At 37.6% G+C, this 22,155-nt stretch overlaps 1 protein-coding gene across 1 annotated transcript in view; it reads right to left on the bottom strand.

Annotated features, from left to right (window-relative positions):
• Nucleotides 1-2,080: 2,080 nt before the first annotated feature.
• The window catches only part of RPRD1A (regulation of nuclear pre-mRNA domain containing 1A), a 43,174-nt gene continuing 23,099 nt past the window's right edge, over nt 2,081-22,155 (bottom strand). Inside the window, exon 7 of the mRNA XM_055703534.1 lies at nt 2,081-3,979. Within this exon, the coding sequence (XP_055559509.1) occupies nt 3,830-3,979 (150 nt within the window). The 3' untranslated portion in view covers nt 2,081-3,829. The remainder of the gene's footprint in view (nt 3,980-22,155) is intronic.

Below are 22,155 nucleotides of genomic sequence, written 5' to 3' on the forward strand. Positions count from 1 at the left end.
CTATGTATGTGTTTTGGGTCATTATTGAAGTACCAGACTGAGTAACCACTGACTTGTGAGAGCAGTATTAGTCTGTGGAAGTCCTAACACATTGTCTTTTTAAGTTTCAGGTAAACAGGAATGTAATTTTATCATAATGAAAGCTCTCAGTTTGACATTCAGACTACTCAGATAAAAATACATAATCATGTGGTTTGGGTTGTGTTACTGGGGATTAACGTGGGTAGTTTAATATATTAATACAAACATTAATGGAGTGAAACAGACAAGCTAATGTCACTGCAGGCTGTAGTTTATTTTTCAAAAGGAGTAATGAAACACAATTTCTAAGAATGGTAATTTTTGTAACTAAGGACTTCACATTTATTTTTAAGACCACAGAAGTGGGGTAATATTCCTGATATCTTTCAAAACATTCTGCAAAAACAGCCTGAGCCTGCAAATGCTAGAATATACAAGCAGTCCCAGTGACCTCCAAGGTAAGCATTCTCACATGGCAAATCTCTTTGCTTTTTTCAGAGAACGTTCAATAAAAGTGCAATATAGTGAAGCAAATAATCTAATTACTAGGCTTTTATTATGAGATAAAAAAGTTCAGATATTTTATAATTGTGCCTTTTGCAGAGTGAGTATTCTGGTTTGAGTAGAGTCAGACCACATTAGAAGAGACCAGCAGGGTACACCCACACATTTTCTTTCCCAGGGTGGTAATGCCCCAAAGCAGTTCTATTGTCTAATCCCACCTACAGCTAAAACATGGTGCTGCCCAGTTTCACACTGTTAACTTCTGTTTTGACAAAAGTTGACATTTGTTTTGCTTTTCATTTCCAGCCGGGGTTGTTCTCCTCCCTTCCAGCTCCTAGGCTCCCTTCCTACCCCCACCCAGCCCCTTTTCTTCCTGAGACATCAGAAGTACGTACGTTAAATTTTGGAACCTGAGGATTTGGAGGTATTTTTTGATACTACAGGGCTGCGTTTGTATCATACCATGTTATCTCCTGCTACACTATTACAGTTACAACATAAATCTTCTAACTAGTTGATACCTGATGCCTTTCCCATATAAATAAAAAACCAATGTACCATTGAGCCACTAATATATGACACTTGCCACAAGAGTGACCGCAAGTCCTCTTTTCTAAACAAAGTTGAGGGATCATTTCCAAAAACCCAGCTATGAAATATTCCTTGAAGTAAACAATTTCACAGTAAAATAAAGTAAAATATATCCAGAAAATAGCACTCTCTCAAAATTAAAACTTATATACATCCAGAAGAAGTTGAGATTTTTCCTCATTCTTTTATCAGTTCCACATTATCTGTAGATAAGCGACATTACCACAAAGAGTTATGTATAGAAAAACAAGTCTAGTGAAGTAAGTGTTGTGTCATTTTTGATACTCTTGAGAGATCAAGGAAATTCAGCATTCAACTTTGTTATTATAATCAATTCTAATTAAGGTAGCAAAAGACTGTTTAAGCTTAACTCCCTATGGTTCTGAGTATCCAAGACTTAGATCCTTCAATGCACTCTAAACAAGTCATGCTGCTGCACTTATAATCACCTCTGGGTACAAATTTAGTTTTCCATGGGTGGGATTCAACCATGAACTACTTATCCTTCTTGTTTTACAAATGGTTCTGTAATTCTTAATAGATTAAGCTGGTTTAATATTTATCACAAATTTGGTGCTATTCTTTAGCAAGACTGAGCTTTAACTGCAGCTGTAATGCACGTACATGTCTATAAGAATTCAGGAGCTGAATGTAACCTACTAGAACAGAAATATTTTACACATTAAAATTGTACCTGAAAATTCCTTTTCTTATCAAGAACCTACACTGAAAGGATGCCAATAAGTGTTACTGAATTTTGCATATTAGACTTTAAAGAAACACTCCTCTGGATTCATTATAGTTAGCTGTTTTTTCCTACAGAGTGGAAAATTGCCACTCAAAATGTACAAATTTTTGGACAGCTAGTGAGCTGTGATGAACTATGTTCAGCATTCCTATCTGTCAGAAATTTTTGATGAAATTAGCATTCTACATTGCATGCTATGGAACGTTATGTCAACAGCTTGTAGGGGATTTTCTCTACTTCACTGAGGTCTAATTCATGGCAACTTCCATGAAAAAAGGTAACTGGACTGAGGTGCTTATGTCCAAGTCTGTCCATTTTAATGAGAAAGGTTATTCTCCATTCACATCCAACAAGTATTCTAGTGATTAGCACTGTAGAAGTCAGTAGCTAGTGACAGATCACCATCCAACAATTTCACTCCAGAACTGTTTTGAATTGTGGTTTTTGAAAAGGAAGAACAGATTTTCCAAAAAAAAATGTGCTTTCATGTGAGGAGCATTAAACTTGTAAACTGTGTACTTAACTGATGTAAAAAAAAAACCCCAAAACTGACAAGTGCAAACCCAGGAGCAAAATGCAATCATTAAATACTCCGATGATATATCCGACTCAAACAATTGTAGCCCAGGTTTTTAAGGTCACCTAAATGCCAAAGGTACAGGTAGGTATCTTTTAAATCACTCAACAGTTACGTGCCTCATTCCAATTGACTGAAAAGCCTAAACTTCCTGGCAAACTGCTAGATGCCTGTATCTTTAAGTTTTTAGGTGAACTTAAAAGCTGGAGCATAATATGGTAAAAAGGACTTTTCTCAACTTCAGCTAGCGACCTGTAGACAAACACCACGTTTGTTCCATGCAAAGGACATTTTTATAAACAGACACTTGGCAATAATTTTCCACTGTTTGACTTATATGTAGGCCTGAACTGTCTCCTCCTGCTCTGTGAGAAAAAATGATCAAGATCTAGAAATGTTTGCCAGAGCAGGTCGAGGTGGGGGGCTGGAAGCCCATGCTCGCCTCTGGGGTTTCTCAGTGGAAGAGCATGTACAGCATGGCTGTATCATCCTGTTGCTGCATATATGGATGGTACATAGCATTGTCAAATTTTAATAAAGGGAATTTAACAATTGGGACAGTTTTGAGAATGACCTTTCAATTTAATTAAAGTTGTAAAATGGCTTCACATTTCTGGGATTAACCTTTTTAGATGGAGACAGAGGTTCCAGAAAGGGATTAGAGTACAAATGAATGGTCCCTCAATTTAGAAATTAAGCAGCTGTAACAAGAAAGTTAAATTTTTGAAACATAATTAAACTGGTCGACTGTATAGTTTCCTATGCTAACTTTTAAATGATACTGGAATATTGCAATGTTTTGAGTCATTAAAAGATCTGCTCAGTGTAACGTGGTTTATATCTTCCAATACAAAATTAATTACTAACATTTACTTCAAAAAAACCCACCTGACTTGTTTTGGGAGTGGGCAATTTAAATGTTAATGCGACAGGAAGATAATTTTTAATTTTGCATTAAATTGCATCAACCTTCTTGCAAGCATAAGCTTGTGATTTCCACATTTCACTCCCTCACTAGCAACTGAAATGTCTCGAGTTAGAAGTATGTGTTGAATATATGTTGATCTACATTTAATACAGGGTACATAAGAAAAATCTTAGCATGTTTTTTTACAGGGCACCCAACTAAAATCTTTACAAAAGATAAGATAATTATCCATTCTTCAATGTAATAGACACAGTGCCACTTTTATAAATGTACCCTTATCTTCACTCACCAATAAAATAGTAAACAAAGCAACTTTTTAAACCATTTTTTATAAATTATTAGAGTATTTTTACTGACAGTCTCCAACAATATACAAAAATAATACTACAAGAGTACCAATCAGTCTGACCTACCCCTCATTTCACAGAAAAGTAGAGGTTATGGAAGGATATTTTTGTAATCAATCATCGCTGTAGATGTCTCCTGCAAATGGTAGGTGTACGTGGCTGCCCGTGACATTGGGAAGTCGAGAGAGATCAGGCAGGTTCTGGATGCGTGACCTGAGTTCTTTCCGTACTTGGGACACTCTGGCTAGCTTGCGTTTGTACTCCTGTAATGCAGAAGAATTCAACATGAGGCTTTTTTGCTAATACCATCTCTACTACTTACTGCACTTGAGGTTTCCCAAAGAAAGTATTCCTTCTGCAAGTTAGATGACTAAACATCCTTTAACAGGTGAGAACGGGGTATTTTGGAGGCAGAGGCATCAGCTCTAGCATTTTCTCAGCATCTGGCTTCAGAAGCATACCTATGGGATTATTCTGTTTTGAATTGTATGTACATAAAAGCTAAACAAGGAAGACAATCCTAGTTAACACAGCTACACACATTTCTCCATGTGACTAGTAGAAAGGCATTATTCTTAGAAATTGAATTAAGGATAACTGATACACATACTCTGCTACCACTCACAAAGTATGGGACAATAAACTTACTGATGTCAAAGAAGATACTTTCAGCTCATGCTGATGAAAGAATAAAACCCAACCAAATACCACCTAACCAGAGCTGTTGATCAGTCCCACCAAGCTGATCAATTAAGTATTTAGCATTAACTTTTACAATAAAAAAATATTGCATCAGTACATTTATGGATCTCACCACGAATTTTCAGAAACTTTTTGAATTGCGGACTTACAATTTCACATTATATTGGAATAGAGCTCACATCTCTCATAATTCATATATTTGATGATTATGAGGCACTTTTCACATGAAACATTTTACAAAATGAAGTATTCAACACTGTAAACCAGTGCACTAGAATCTAGTTAGTGCTCACCTATTAAGAATACGAGACATAATAGAGAATACCAGCTTGTATAAAATGAAAAAAGTTACTCCAAAATGTAGGAAGATAAGGGTACAATTTACAGGAATATTAACATTTCAAAAACTTGGAAACACATTTCTTTGGAGAGCAGAAGAGACTAAGCGTTAGCAGGCAAAGCAGCACTTCATGAAATTACACTGTAATTGACATGTCAAATGCAGAGACTTTCTAGTGCAGCTGCAGGTTTTGCTGCAGCCTGGGAATGGCTGGAAATAATAAAACATAGTTAACCTACAGCTTGGATAATCAGCCCATGGATAACCAAGATCTCATGATTATAACCCTTCTAAATAATAGTGGGGAAAAAATCTACATCATCTTCTAAAAGTGCCAAATATAAACACTTGAAAGTTCCAGCGAGTATAAAACCACTGTGCAAATGTCTATAAAAGGTAACAGCTTTTTACAAGGTCTAAACATAATTTTAAACATTTTTCTGTACTGTTAATAGCAGGGAGTAAAAAGGAAGGCCAATGAAAAGAGCTTTTGGTAGTAGAACCCAACACAGAAGTACAAATGTTAAATACCTGGGGCGTGATCAAGATTATTGGACAAGGTCCAACACTCATAAAAGCAAAGTTCATGACTATTATCAGCAGCGTGGCCTTCTTCCCAAGGACGGTAAGAGAACCACAAGAAAACTTAAATTCTTAATTAGAAGGTAATCACAGAATGGTCAGCTTGGAAGGGACCTCCAGAGATCATCTAGTCCAAACCCTATTATGCATAGCTAAAAAAAGTAGTAATGAAATTTTTACATAAAAAAAGAGAAAAAAGTGTCCTTGAATTAGGATAATCAATTCCATGATATAATTTCTATTTTAAAATTAAATACTACATAAAGTTCAGAGTCTTATGAGATACTAAACACAATGAAAATACTACAGATGCCTAGTCAGCAGAACTGTAAATGCCTGGGGACAGCACACAGGGCAAAGCAGTGTTCCTTTTATGATACAGGTCACCAAAAAAGCCTTACGACTGCGGGTCCCTTGGTCCTAGGAAAACTGTCGCTTGCTCACACTTGCCCAAAATGTTCTCTCTGGTGTAAGTGACTTGAGAACATGGCTGTGGAAATGAAGGGCTGTATCCTGAATACTGTAGCCTTACAGTAAAGCCCAAAGGCCACAAATACTTTACAGCTTCATAATGAGTATTACAGCAGCATCCAGAGGCCTCAGTGAGTTGATTCTGTATGTATCATAGTCCTTTGTCAGCATGTAAAAACCCACTAAGAATACTTCTTCCCTTTTTCACTATCTATTTTAGTCTGGATTGCAGACATATACTCCTGACAATTGTTTTAGGGAACAGATTTTAATGTCAGAGGAAAAGATAGGTTTCATTGTTTAGTAAAATAAACAATTTGGCAATTAACCAGAATGACTATTCTCAGAAGCAGGATGGCTGGAGATTGAGCACTGGGCAATGAGGCCCTTGAGCAAGCTTGAAGCTGAAAGACCAGGCATCCGTCATGAAAGACGCACTGCTGGACAGAAGAGGATGAGCAGAACTGTGAGCAGAATCAAAACACTCATAAGGCCCAAAGTCAGTAAAAGAAATTAATGATAAAATCACTCCAGCAGTTAATTCTTGCAAATGGTGTTTGATTCAGCTGAATCGTGAGAAAATTCATTCTCTGTCAATGAAGAATGCGAAGCAGAAAATGGGTATCACTTTGTTAGCTCAAAGCGTGATGCTAGGCAAATGCGTGCAGATCACACTTGGCAGCTTTATTCTCTCAAGACTTTACTCCAAAACCTGAAATGTTGTCTTGCACTAGACTGCCAGTTGCTTGACTCCATTAAAATTCCCTTTAGCTGACAATAAAGCATTTCCATAATAACATCACATTTCTGACATACAGCATTTTCCATATAAATTTTGCCTGAGACTTGTTGCCTAGTGAATATCAGCTTGATCAATATTACTGACAGTAGGTTCCTTTTTCTCACTAAGGAAAATACTCTCATAAATTCAGTCTCCCATATGACACAGCCTTCTTCCTCTCACCAATACTTTAGGATAAAGCACACTCTCAGGGAGTCAACATTTGCTCCCTGCTTCTCAGAAAGGGAGACCTCTGAGAAAGTTTGCTTAAGGTTTTTACTATAGAACCAAATAAAAAATTACATAAAGTTTTATAGTTCATTATATTATTGATGCAGTAGAGGCTACAGAATGCCATTTAAATATGATTTTGGTAATCCAAAGCATATATGAGATCTGCAACTACAGGGTCAATATTCATTATAATCCTCCCCCACAAGTAGAAACATTATTCACCTATCCAGAGCACCTCATTTTCCATGACGCTCTCAAAATCATTCTAGAAATCGCTGAAAATATCTAGTTGTCATGACTGGTGAGCAAGTTCAAAAGAGGGCTGATTTTCAGGTACAGTGACTTAGCAGTTTTGAAGTACTTTCAAAGGGGCTGCTTTTCACAGTTTGGTTCTATTTAAAATCACTAGTCACTTCTGAAAGGGTTTGCTTATATATTTTTAAGTCTGCTAACACAGTCTTGGCATTACCTAAGTAGCCCTGGACTGCTGGAATACAAGTATCAAGTACTCTTTATCAACAATACTCGTATGTACACCCTTTATTATTTTAAAATAATAGCATGCACACGTACCTACAAAGTGTGACTTAAAGCCAAGAAGTGGGAATGGAGATATCTAGGTGTTATTTCTGATATTGTCACTCCATTAGAAATACTGTATATTATATAACCCAGTAACAATTTAACCATACAGTTGACACTTCTAGCTGCAGAAATCCTCATGGAGAATTTAAATTTCATTTTGTTGATTCTAACATATACTTGAAATTATCCCTGCGTAAATGAGACAAGATTCAAGCTATTTACTTCAAACAGTGAAGGACAGGCAGAAGTATCATGTTTTCTTTTGCTACACTGAGCATAATTTGCATTGCTTGCTGCCTATGGGGAACCTTACTCTTGGGATCTACAGGCAACCTGATGTATGGAATTAAAATCTCTTCAATTTCTTCAGCAGTCTAAGATAACACTACTTTCAAGCAATAATTTCTTGTAATTCCAGTCATAATAGTAGGTTTATGAGATAATTAGAAGAACTTATTTTGCGCATTAGAATCCCACTGATTACTACAGTTTCCATTACTTGACAGTGTAGAATATGGATATTTTGTGAAAAAAAAAATGCTAGTAATATATGGATTCCATGGATTCCACACCTAGATTAATAGTAATTCTCTATCAAATAAGTACCAGGCAAAAAAGCCAAATAATTTTTGATTAGACACTACGATCATAATGAATAACAAAAACGTGGGCAGGCCAAACTGGCTGTGCACTGCAGAGAATATTTTCCCTTCCAGCTGAAATAGGCTGAAATAATACAGAGTTTCTGCAATTACCCTAGAGTGGTGCTACAGCTGAAACAACTTGGTACTTCATGGATATGCTTTCCCTTTGCAATATGAATATGACTTTGAATCCTCATCTGATCACTAAGGCTATCGCATGCATCAAAATATTGATGGCTGAAAATGTATAGCCAAATGAAAGAAACAAAGTCTGATTCTGAAGCAAGAATAAAAGGTTTGCAGAAAACACAAACATTTAATCTGTACCCGTTAGCTACAGAAAGGAAGTTAAGGTGGAAATCAGTACTCTCAATACAGAAAAAACAAAACCCAAAAGGCTTAAAAGGCTTTTCAAGTGTTAAGGTCATGTGTGTACACCAACATCCATGGCCTCTATGTACATCATCGTATTTACAACTGAGATCTCTGACTTTCTAGGTCTGTGCCAACCTTCCAGTTTCAGGTGCAGATGTTCGAGCTGTGTCACAGAGCGAAGGCTTCTCATGTGCTCTGTCCAACAGCACAAGAAACCACCAGAAATCCCCAGAGGCTGAGATGAAGGTAAATAGCATGTGATACCCTGATATCTAGACTCTGAAGTTCAGAAACACCTTATTTGTTTACAGACTCCACCTTGCTGAAATCTCATGCCTCACCCAGTCTAGGTATTTTTCTGCAAGGAAGACTGACAACTAGACTTGAAGGAGTCAGATGAGCCTCACTATCACTCTGGAAAACAGGTAAGTAGGGTTAAATTTTTTACTGCCTTTAGAAATTTAGCATGGCTCATGTTCTTCACCAGTATGACTAAAGGCTCAACCTATTTACTGGTGTTAAGGATGAACAAAACCTTGAAATAACTTTTATTTAAGACACTGAACAGTCTGAACACATCTATATGCTTCACACAAGCCCACAAGGTTGAAAAATCAAGGACAGTTATGACAAGCTCAGGAAAGGACTGACTTGGCTAACATTCCATTATACCTTTTGGTTAACTAGAAACTAGATTTTTGGAAGAAAGCTTCAGCTTCTCGGTGTGTTAGAATCTATCAGTTTTCCATTAGGTCTTACGACATTTAGAGCAAAATAAATAGCACTGAAGCAATGAGCACCTACCTAGTGACTGCTTTGTTTATTCCGTATTGTTCTATGCATTGCACCGAGCATTACTTACTTTATGCATTACTCTGTACACAGATTACTAATCTTCTCATAGGTTTTCTAATGGCATACTTTACTGTTGCAAAATGCAGTTTATTCTTCAGAAAACTTCGAGCTGACAGATCAAAATGAAATGCATTCTCTTGAGTATCCCATTTTTCTTACTACTTAAAATTACCAAGAACTTAATGCTTCAAAGCAAATTTTCCAAATTAAGTTAAAAACTTAAGAGACTCCTCAGCTTGTCTGCAAATGAAGTAACAGGAACCAATGACTTCGGAAGTTTGAAATGCACAGACTAAATGAGTGATCACCTGAAAAAAGCTTGATTAAATGACTTTATCCACCACCACCTACTTTGCTGTTGCACAAACAAAAATACACTGTAGATCTTCAAATCAGCAGTAGTAAATAGGAACAAAGCATTTTACCAAGTCATTTCCCATCGGAAGGGTGATTATCAGAAATGTGAAGTCCTTCACAGTGGTCACATTTGTCCCATTCCTTGAAAACCCAATTCCTTGAAAACCCAGCTCCTTCCAGCCTAAACCTGGGTCTCAAATCCTGTTCACCCCAGTCTTGACTCCTGGTCTGCATCTTCATTCCTTGAACACTGTTCCTAGAACCCACCTTTGTCCAGCAAGGCTGTTCCATGCCTCTCAAGACTCCTGTCATGACTGCATTTGCATGTAATACAAACACTCACAACTGGTTTTTGCCTAACTGTTCAAATTTCCTTCCTTTCTGGCTCCATATGCGAATTCCTCCCTCTCTAATCCTTGTCTGCACTTACCACTTTCTCTATAGTTTTGGCTACATCTGGTTCCAGTTCCACCTATTTCTCCCTAGTCCTGTACTCAGTCTGTCCTTGTTCTCTGTCTATATAATATCTCCATCAGATCTACCACCTCATACCAGTTTTTGCTTCCATTCTTTTAGTCCAAAGGAATTCCAGTTCCTCCCATTTCAGTCCTACATGACATTATGCTTTTATGGCTGGTCACTCCCTTTCTTCTCAGCCACCTGATCTCCTATCCATTCTTCACTGTAATGTCTAGTCCTGGATCCCTTCTTAATCTCTGCAGCTTTTGGTGCCAAGTTCCAGTGGAACTTGTCCAAGTTTTGCATTCAAACCTATCAGCTTCCACCTCCCCATTAGTTAAGCCTCACTAGAGCCATGGACAACCCACCCATGGAAGTTCTCTGCTTTCATGTCAGGTGCTTGCCCCACGATGAGCTTAGAGAACAACTGCATACAGTTGCAATTGCAGAAGTTTTCTTCAGCCCATTCTGGTTATGTAATTTCAAAGAAAAGGTCATTTTTTAAGAGTGTTTTATTACAAACTTGTCCTTAGTTTTATTCTTGAAGATTTTGTGGGCAAAAAGTTGGTCAAAGCTTAGAGAAATTAAAGAAAACAGGGACTTACAAGCTTAATTACCAGGAGTATTACCAGGCTTACTTAGTTTATATTTACCTCCATTCAATCCTAAAAGGTACACAGTGATTAATATTAATTTATAAAATGAATTACTATTTAAAGACATTGATTTCATTAGAGAATCTCTCCAGGACAACGATTTAATTTAAAGCATTTCAGGATGGCAGATATTAGCAGCAGCTCCAATGAAAGATGCCTGCTTGAGGTTCCATTTGGTCTCCTTGTGTTTTATTATCTGATGCAGCATTTTTATCTGGTTGAAAATTTAGCCATTATAATAAACACACAGCTACACACTTCCAAGAGATGCTTAACTTACACTGAATGCTTAAGTTTCAAATCTTGGCTGACAGAATGAAGCTTTTGAGAGCTTCTGATGACAAGCAATCAGGCACTTCAGAACAATTCTGAGAAATTGTGCTCAAACATTCAAGTTAAGACAGACTTACAAGCAATAAAGTAGAACAATTTTGAAAATAAGACAATTAAAAAAGAAATGGCTGCAGGCTTAGGGATAGCTTCTTAAAAGTTTCACCTATTCACAAATGATCTGAAGGAAATCCAAATTAAAGCATATCAGGGTCTAATTTTAAAGGAATCTATGAATGAAAAAAATTTGATGATCTATTAGAAGTAACATGCCTTAAGCAATGCATTGAAGAACAGTTGTCTTCAGGTTCAAATATTTACTATACCTAACAGATGAACTGTAAAAATTGTTTTATTCTGACGCACATCCCTCATTTCATGCAACCCTTGCCTGCAGGTCTACAACAGTCTCAGTTCCAATTTCAGATTCCACATGTGCAACTCATCTTTCTAAAGCTAATGCTGTGGGTGTCGAACCACAAAAACATGGACTTTGATGTTCATTATTTAACAGAGACAAACAGATATCTGAGAGTATAAAAATTCTATAAACTCAAGACTACACATAACTATTTTGAAGATGAAAAGTGAATCTGAGAATGAAAGAAACACTGCAGGTAACTAGGTAGGGGATTTATTTATAGCTAGCCAAGAGACAATTGTTTCAGATCCCTTTCTTTTGTCAAAGACAGATCTAAATAAAGTAGAAACCTGAGACCCAGCTTTATTATAGCAAGGCTAAGTACTAGTGGCAGTCAAATCCAAGAAGGAGAGAGCTTAAAGCAGGCTAATGTGTATAGCTTTTGCAACCGCAGTGTAGAGCCACTGCCGTGTTCACCTGTGAGCACAAAGAAAATCAGTGAGAGGTGTTTGAATAAAATAGTGTTTTATTGACCTAAGGTTGAGTATTAGCTATATTTCAAGTGAAATAAAAGATCTCAACTTTCTGCTACAGGCTGTTGACCTTGTTAATTTAAGTAATATTTCTGTCTTTTATTTTTTCAGTTCATAAATGACTCCTATCCAACCTGAAGAAACAGCTGTGAAGGACAATCATCTTACAATTACAGAATAGTCTTACCTGAAGAGCATGTGACTATTTCTTAAAGAGATTTCTAAAGAATGGTTCTCAAATAACCCAAGAAATGCCAGGGGGTCATCCAATGTGTGTACAGTCTAATACATTTTATCAGCTAGACAGTTTCATATTACACTTGTCAACTCATTCTCACAATTTCATTAAGTAGGTTGAAATATCCATTTTAGAGACACCGATTCTAAAGAACAGGATTTAGTTACAGCTCAAAGAATAACCACTCACAAGCCTGATTTGCTTTAATCGTAGATGAAAGTGCTCAGCATCACTCGAGAATTGTAACTATAGTTTATGTGACCAATGAGAATAACTATCTGTGCAAGACAAACTGTTGATATGCTGCATGGTAATTTTGTTTTTCTCTCCTTTCATGACTGTGAAATAGAAACTTCAAATGCACTGTTCAGCGGTGGGGATGGGAGCATGAGACTGGTAAAGCTGGGAGAATTACATAGCAGTAGTAGATATTCTGACTTCGTTCTTGAAACTGCTCCTCATATGTCCTCTGGGAATATCTCCAATGAAAATACTACCATGCATGAAGCAAACAAGCAACCATACCACTTCTACAGCCAAGAAGAAAGGAGCAGAATCTTAATTTCCTAACAATGTGCATAGATAGAAGTTCTATCATTGAAAAAACATTGCTTAGCCTAAAGCTTTAGCATTAAAATATTATGATGAGGAAGCTTTGCAAAAGGGAAACAATACCAATACAGAGCACAGAGCAACTACAGAAAAATTCACAATGTGAAAGTCTTTTATCAAACAACCAATTTCAGGCAGGAGATTTGGCACACACACACATTTTTGGCATTATTTACCCAATTCTGAATTGCTCAAATAGCTAGTTTTATTTTATAATAAAAAGAGGTTGTCAGGGCAGAAATCATAAGCAACTAGAGAAGAAAAAGTCTAGAGAGAAAGCAGAACATAGAACAAGTAAACAAGATTAAAAAGAACAAGGAAAGACATTTACAGTGTTTTTCCTGAAGTTTTCATTCCCATTATGAACTATTTTCCTCCCAAAAGCCTACAGTTTGCAATAACCCCACTAATGCACATCTTTCTGTGATCTATTGATAAAAGAAAACATGTACCAGAGGTTAGTAATCATTTCTATTTATAATGTCTTAGCTTGTTAAAGCATCTTTCATCCATGCAGTCCACCTGTATTTCATTAAAAAAGGTCTTTAAAATCATTATATTGATTTATATAGAAGCTCTAAGAGCACCTGTGGGGTCTTCTGTTTTGTAGGTCTGTATTTCTATCCAGTTGTGGATGAAGTGACCTTGGAAGATCAGGTCATCAGGAAAGCATAGTAAGATAAATGTTGTTAAAGTAATTTATCGCTAAGATATTTACAAATTAAATCATGACTAACGTGGTAGATATATTACAGAGGAAAAATGCAAATAATGTAAAAAATTATTTCAATTTTCACCCAATTTTTAATAAATGTGTAATTTTGGAATGAGGGGAACACAGGGAAGAATCATTGCAAAGTACAGCATTTCAGATATTCCCAATAAAGATTCTGAGATTTCTGACTATTCAATAGGGAGTAATAAAACACCTAAACACAGTTCTTCATCCATTCTAAACTCTTCTTCATTAGTTCCTTTACCGTATTTCCTAAACTAGTTATTTGGGTTTCCAGTGTTGAAAAGAAAAGAAATTACACAAAGTAGTAAATCACTTAAATTCCCTGTTTTGCCACAGGCTTCTTGTATGTCAGTATGCAAGGCACTTAGGTACCTGTTGACCAGGTACATTACCCTTGGTTTTGTTGTATGACAGACATTCCGAATTTCTCTCTTATTTGTACAAAATCCAGTCTCACAAACTTGAGACTGTTTTAAATTTGTATCAAAGGTTCCAGGGAAAAACTCAGGCTCTACTTCCATTTATACAGGCTAAAATAGGAACCTGAGATCTTCTGAAGTGGTGTTTTTCCTTACACCACCTCAGGAAAATAGGGAAATATGTGGGGTTTTTTTCAGATTTCATGTCCAAACGGCAAAATAATTACATGTCTCATTTTGATGGTGAGCTGCTTCAAACTCCCTGAGAAAACAAGACCTGAAGTAGACATGGAGACTCTACCCTTGCTGCAGAAAAGGGCTTACCATTGTGGCAAATATTAACGGAATACAAATTTAATATATATGGCTTGTATGGTGATTTAAGAACTTTTTAGATACCTGTCCATCTCTTCCCTACTTGTTCAGTAAACCGTTAAGACTGGTCTGTCCATAAGCTCATGCTTCCAGATCTCTTGCAAACATGAAGTTTGAAAGAAAAAATAAACCAAATCTACACCTAGCATTTGACAACTGGGACTGCATTAAAGCAAAACAAAACCAGCAGGTCTGAGCCTGCAGCTGAAGGTCAGGCAAGAGCTGAATCGACTGGCTGACACAGCAAAACCAGCCTGCCAGCACGTGTGTTAAGATTTCTGGTCTGCTGGACATGATCATGTGCAGGGTAAAGAAAGTGTTTATGAAGAACAACATAAATGCCCTCTGGGTATATGTTTCCAGCCTGCTATGAGGGCTCGGCTATGCCACTTTGCTTTCACTCTGCAGTGGAACCATCATGCAAAAGGGCAACATTTCCCCCACCTAAGAGGGGAACAGCACCAAACCCAAGGTACACTTATGGTAAACGATTTATGATTTAATCGTGACTTATAATAAAACATAAAGACTTGCCAACTTCAGAGACCATCTTAAAGAGTAACTGTAGAAGTCACCATGCATTCAAATGTTTTGTTTTGTTTTTTTTATAAGGCTCACCCTGTAAAGCAAAAGGTAATTTCTCTATTGGTACCCTGTAAACCCACCTGGAGTGAAAAAAATCAAGCTAGCAAGGCACTGCAAGTTGAAGGGGCTTAGCAGCCCAAAGGAGTCCCTCAGCGACTCCCAGCCAGCTCTCGCACATCCTTGATGTTGCAACAACACGGCAAGAGAAGCCTCCACCGAGAGAGAGCAAGCACCCAATGGTGCTGAAAGAGCACAACTGTCCCCCCTTTCACAGCCGAAAACAACAAACTGCAAAACCAAGCTTTTCCCCCGTTCAGCGTAAGTGACGCTCACAGCTACATTTTCAAGAATCAAGAGAAAGGGGCCAAGTAAAAGCAGCAATAAAACCCCTCCTCACAGTCATTCATACGTAGGTTGAAACCTGCAGCTGTGCAGGGTGCATGTTTCCAGACCAACTGAAGTTTGGAGAAAGTTCACTATGCAACATGGCAAAAGCTGTATGGCATAGCATAAAAACATGCTAGGTACTCAAACACTGGAAGAAAAAGTATTGTTAAACATACATGTGCTGTCAAAAAGTGGCAACATGCTTTAACAAAAAAGTCTGTATATAGCAGAATAAGAGAAAGCTTTTCTGCCATTAAGCATTTTGCAGGCTGAATAGAACACGTCTACTGCTGAAATTGTTTTAATGCAAGTTTGGACCTCACAGAACTGTCAGATTTGTGGAGTATCGCTCCCTCCCATGACAGCACAGCAAGCCTGCCTGCTGTTCCTCACAACAGTTCATCTCTAGTTACATTTTTCACTGATAGTGTTGTTTTTACTGGAGCTCTAATGAAATTCAGTATTTTTCAGCAACTTTCTCCTACTGAAACTTGGGCACTGGCTCACATGCAGAAAATAAATTTGCTCTAAATCTTAAATCATGTAATACAATTGATTTCTTAAATTAACAAACACATATTTAAATGCTAAGCCTTTATCAATTGCATTGAAAGATGCAAACCTGGAGTTTGTGCTCAGCATTTTATAACTGAGGATAGCTAAAACCTACATTATACATCTCAGTCTTTTTTACTTCTGGTATTTTTAAAAGTAGCTTCTGCAAACTCTCTTGCTCTTTTAGTTATTACTTAACTGGATGTTAGCTATTCAGACAACAGAAGACAATGAATACTTACAGGTAACTCCAAAACTGAAGTTCAAGTAATCAAGATTATTCCACAGCCCACATATGGAATTAGCCTCAGAAGCCCAGGAATTATTGCTTACTGTTTAACAGAAGTATAAATTTAAAACTTACAGCTGCTACTGAGTTTGTACAAGTTTTCTGATCATGCTGCATGAAAAGAACATTAATTTTCCACTGACTACAGTGGCTGTTATCCAGCATGGCTTCAAGGATCTGGGGCTAGGATATTTGCCAAGTTGTGCATGAGGACACGAATGGAATAAATGAGATGTTTCCAGTCAGCACTGACAGGAAGCTTCTCTATCTTGAACCGTGAGATCTGAAAAAACCCCATGCTAGTAATCATTTTACGTTTTGCATATATATCAAAACAACAATTTTCCACTAGCTGGTTTGAAAGCAGCTGCATGATCCTTTGGAGTCCAATCTTAGTAAAACCGATTAGCCCAACAATAAAGCAGCACTCCTCTAGGACTCAAGGATTAGCACTAAGTGTAACAGCTCTCCTGGAATGTGGATTGGGAATAAAGGAAGATCTTGGTGTTCTACAAAACTGGCTTGGATTCTTCTCTCCACACAAGGCCAAAGACACCCATCAGCCAGGAGGTAAAAAAATAAAGTTTCAAGGTGCTTCTGTCTAGAAATGCTGAGAACATGAGTACAAAGCAGCTGCAGAAGAAAGAGCCTATGACATTTTTAATGGTATTAGGATAACTTTTGCTTACAGGCATTGCAGCAAGAGAGCGCGTTGACAATCCATATAAATTACAGGTGAGAAGCTAACCAGGAAACCAAAGTGGTTTAAAGACTACTTTCTGGAGGATAGCCTAGTCACATAAAATTTCTTGCTGCTGCCTGTGTTGTAAGACAGCACTATTGCACAGGAAGAAATCCAGAAATTAGGATTTATTAGTTCTTGAGAAGAATGTGTTGTCTGAAAGAGTTCACGCAGGTTCCCTAGAACCAAGCCAGCATGCAGCGACTGTACTTTCTGCTTTAGGTTTGTACCTGCATTTCTGTTTGCACTTTATTCCACCAACTTTCAGCCTTAAGATACAAAGGCTTTGAGATAACATTGCTCAACAAGAATATCTGATTTCTTCTGTAGATAAAAAAATTATAAGTAGGGACTTTCCATTCCTGCATCTTCGGATAATACCATAGCTAAGCATGGTAATTGTGTTATGGCCAAGAGAGCAAATTAATAGGTGTACACACAGACAGAATTTAATTTTCTCTACAGAGGCTACATCTAATATCACCCTATGCCAAATAATGGGTTTCTATACTGGAAATGGCACTCAATTCACTACATGACCTGTGACAGCAAACACAAGAAATGCCTGGCTTTCAAGGTGGCACGCTAAATTATTTTGCTAAACAGTCAGTGTACATACAATACTCGTTACAGTGGTACAGCTTCTAGATCTAAGCAGTTTAAAACTAAAGGTTGTTTAATGTACCACTGATTTAAAAAATAGCAGCAGCAACAAAAATCACCACCACAAAAAAATTTTCTTAGGGCAGAAGGCAGAAAATGGAGAAAGATGAACTCAGGATTTACTGCCAGCCATGCGGTCTCTGTCGCTTCCATTGGTTATTACGGAATCACAGACGAGTGAAAGACCGAAGATATGGCTGGAAGCTACCCATCAAATAACTAAACAATTTTTCTGAATGCCTAATAATTATCAGTATCTGGGAGGCCAGATACTCCAGAATAAAAGTTGCTACAATGATGGCACACCTCGTTCCGTTTATCTATCAAATATGCTGACCTTACAAATGAGCCATCACTTTTTGACCACAGTTCAATATGGCTGATAGATGTAAATTATCTGCATCAGAAAATAAGTAACTTAAAATGGGAGATTTTACGATGTTTCCAGAATACATCTAGAGTTTGACCAGGTTTCACCTTGATACTCTGAACTTAGGCAACCAATTGCGCCAGATTCAGCTTCACCGTTAAGCCTTGATGTGTAGGATAGCAAAGATGAGGTAGAGGGGAGGAAAAGGAGATTCTATACAGTGTTTTCTTAAGGACCGCATTTTGAGGAGAAAGCAAAGTGATAACGCAGAAAGAATAAAGCAATGGGCCAGATTACCAATAGTGACTCGGGACGTGATGCAGGAAACAAGTGATTTCCTATCTACTGCCCTTGCAGAATCATTCCTCCTACTCTGGTAGTTACTAGCAACCTAGAAATAAATTACATTAAAACTCTGTGTGTTTGAAACATTGCCAAAAATAACAGTTGGGGGAGTTATACCGTCTGCTCAGTCTTCTGCCTTCTACCATCTTCATGATCAAAGGGCTCACATTTATTGAGATCAGGATAGCTATGAGGCTTGTTTTTAAAGAAGTTTTAAGGAGCTCAGCACTCCACATAAAATCCAAGAACTTGTTTACAGGCACAACTCTGGAACAAATGAATTACATTGTCCCTTTACCTCCTTTGCTGTCTGATGAATGAAGTATGTGAGCTAGAGTAAAATGAACCTTATGCGAATGCTATTGACTGAAGAGAAACAAAGGACAGAAAGAAATACATAAGTAGGAATGGAAAGGGATAATGATAACCTAACACTTGAGGAACTAGAGCAAAGTAAGTATCTACTTGACTTTTAGGACCAGTCAGATCTAAATCTTGTTTCTCAGCCTTCTTCACGGTGTTTTATTGCTATTTTTGACATGTTATTAATGTGCCATTTTCAGAAGTGACTTCACAAAAGTCTTTTGAATGGTGGAAGTCAAAGATTAAATGCTCCAACTTTCCATTCTGTGTCTTTCAAAACCTGACCCTCATCCTCTTGCAATGTAATAACTAACAAAGCAGCCACTACACATTTCCTATCCCCAAACTCTGCATGCAGCACAGCTTTAAAACGTTTCCTGTGCTGACTGCAAAACTTAATTTCCACATCTGGTTTACAGGGCCTCAAAGATGGAGCATGATACAAAAATCTGGTTTGGATGCATAGGGAAGAGAGGGAAAAAAAAACCCCCAAACATAACCCAAAACACAGAGGGAAATGTTTAACTTGCAGGAAGATCAAAGGCTTCATTTTACAGTGATTTGTATTAGTTAACACCGGCTTACACTTAAGTAATCAGACTTGCAGAATACCTTCAAATACTTCAGGACTTGTGCTAAATCACGAAATACTGATTAACATTACAGCCCTCTAGTGCGTATCTACTATAACTTCTGCAATTATTTTAGAAAGCACGTGGCATTCTTCCTACTTCATAGCACCCTCCCTCCCCCCCACTTAGAAATGACATGTATGCTATGGCAAACCAGCCCAGCTATGGAGAGAGAACTGATGTTGTTTGCACCGAGAACCAGCCTGATTCAGGGAGAGGCAGCTTGGGCCAGATAATGCCATTACCACTGATTTATCTCCTCAGAGTCCTTATTTTGTCCACTAATAACCATGTAAAATATATTTGTGCCTTACATTCACTGATTTTCTGCCTAAAGTCACAGTACATTCCTTTCCCACCTATGCACCTCAAATATACCACTCTCATTGGCCTAAAAAAACGCTAGTTTTTTTTTTTATTATTATTTTTAATTTGGTAGTGTCCAAGTGTGGAAAAACAAGGAACTAAAATTCCTTTTTGACAGTTAGGCAAGTGTTTCAAATATTCCCATTTAAATATATACTGTCCCATTTCAAATCCTGAAGCTCTTCTTCAATTTGAAGACAGCTGATTTTTTATTTTTTTTTTAATTTTCTTAGTGGAGCAGTGTACTTTATTTGGTAAGAATGCAAAAGGGTGTTTTTTGGTTTTTTGGGTTTTTTTACATCAATTTGAATTCATAATATGCTTCTAAATTACCAAACCACTGTGAATTTAGAACCTGCTGTGAGGTCAATTTCACAGATGATGAAAATTGAACAGAAAGGTGCTTTTGTGAAAAGTAAGCATTTAAAGGTGAATCAGGCAAGAAAATAAAACAGTTGGAGAAAGCAGCTCAAAACACTGGCTCTTCAGACTAATACCTTCAGAGAAATAGTTTCAATCCTATTATCACACGGACGTATTTTACGCCCTCAATGCTACTATTTCTTCAAGATGAGGTAGCACAGTGGTACAAGGATGTTCAGTGAATGGTGATGCTATTTGATCTCTGTGAAGAAATGGCCAAACATCCCAACTCCACCCATCAGCCCAATTCTCCAGCCCACAGCAAATCCATCCAGTGTGCCCCCTCCAAGTCTCCCCATCACAGTATCCCCTGACGTCTTCTACATTGCACAGCTATTGTGGCAAAGAGCAGCGGAGGTTATGGCTGGTTCCACAGCTGACTGGATAGCAGGCTGAGGGGAGAAGAGCTACCGCAGCATCACTTTGGGCCTCCCTTCTATCCACATATTCAGAAAACTAATTTTATCAAACTTTTAAGGAACTGAATTATATTAAGAGTGTTTCCCTGTCAAATGAAAGAAGAATTGATAGACTGGCATCATGACTGCAACAGTTAAAGTCTCTCAGGAAATCAGACTAGCACCATACCTATAAGCCTTCTCTAACAGCAATTCACTCTTTCCTCTTCCACTGATCACTGCCAGCAGTAGCTGAGAAGTGTTAGAAAAATGTGTTGAAAAATGTGTTGCCCTCTCTAATCAAGTCAGCTTAATACACTTTTTATCTGATACATCTTACTATATTAGTAGAATGAAATTCCAAGGCAACAGAGTTCATTTACAGGATCTATATCACACCAAGTTGTTCCCCTGCATTCTATTTCTCCTTATTTCCATCATTTTTAGTCCAAGCATTCCAGATTTTGGTAGTAGAAAAACTTTACCAAAAATTCCAAAGCAGAGTAATCCGGTATTCTTTTAGTTTTGGCAGAACTGCACAATATCTCAATTGTTTCAGCCTGAAAGCAGAACTAAATGTAATTTGGCCATTCCTTTACTCTCAAACTAATTTTTAAGGCAAGGCTAAGGACCACTTCACACCCTTACCAGATGATGGTGAGCACTCCCGTGACAAAACTCTTTCCGTTTCTCCCCAGCAAAGAGATTAATTCTCAGCAAGCACAACACATGTGGAATACATTCTTTCCTCACTGCTGCCCAAAGAGCTCTCCCAATTGCTCTCTTACAGTTCCATTACCCCACCCACAATAACTAATACACACAGCTTCAAGAGACAAGTCAATGAGACTTGGTGTTTTCACACGGTTGAGTACAATGTTTTAATTCATAGCTTCCAAGTTGTTCTTCCCCTCTGCAGAGACCTGTATCATACCACACTCAGAGAAATCTAGGTATGAAGAAAATAATAAGATGCTGGGGGTGTGTGGTGGTGGTGAGCAACAGTTCATATATACACGCGTGTGTGTAAGCATATACACAATAATAAATCTAAATTTCTAATTCCAATCAGCACAAGCATAAACGCTTCTACCAGGTAGCTGTAGCATCACATGAAAGCCCTGCAGCTCTCTCCCTTTTCTCCCTCAGCATCTGGATTCAAGAGTACACACATTGTGCGTGTGTTTCAGTATGGAGATCAGCCTTCCAGATTGGATTCTCCAGGGAACAAGGCTACTGTTATTCTTGGAGATTAATTTTCAGAATCAGGCCAGTATTAGCTAAACTACAGTTGCTACTAGCTGAAAGGAAATGTTAATTCACATCTATTTCACCTGCCTGCTTTAATAACTGTCTTTATCCTTCTGTTACAGACTAGATTTTTCACCAACAGCCCAGCTAACAGAAACATTATTTTCCTTAAGTTTTCATCCTTTCTCAGCTGGGGCTCCTGGAGCTTTTTTTAAGAACCAGGAGTACCCAATTTTATAAAATGTATGGGTTCCTTTTTTTTTTTAAAAAAAAAATTATATGTAAAACTCCCCAGGTTTACTACACTGACTTAGACATTGCTGTGATGTTTTTGATCTATGAAACTCAGTTTCACTTTAAGGCCTACTAAACAGTATTTCTTCTCTCTGCATTTAACTGAAGCTGAAAAGATAATGAAGTTA

This window comes from Falco cherrug, chromosome 3 (assembly GCF_023634085.1).
Source record: "Falco cherrug isolate bFalChe1 chromosome 3, bFalChe1.pri, whole genome shotgun sequence".
In the NCBI taxonomy this organism is placed as follows: Eukaryota; Metazoa; Chordata; class Aves; order Falconiformes; family Falconidae; genus Falco; species Falco cherrug.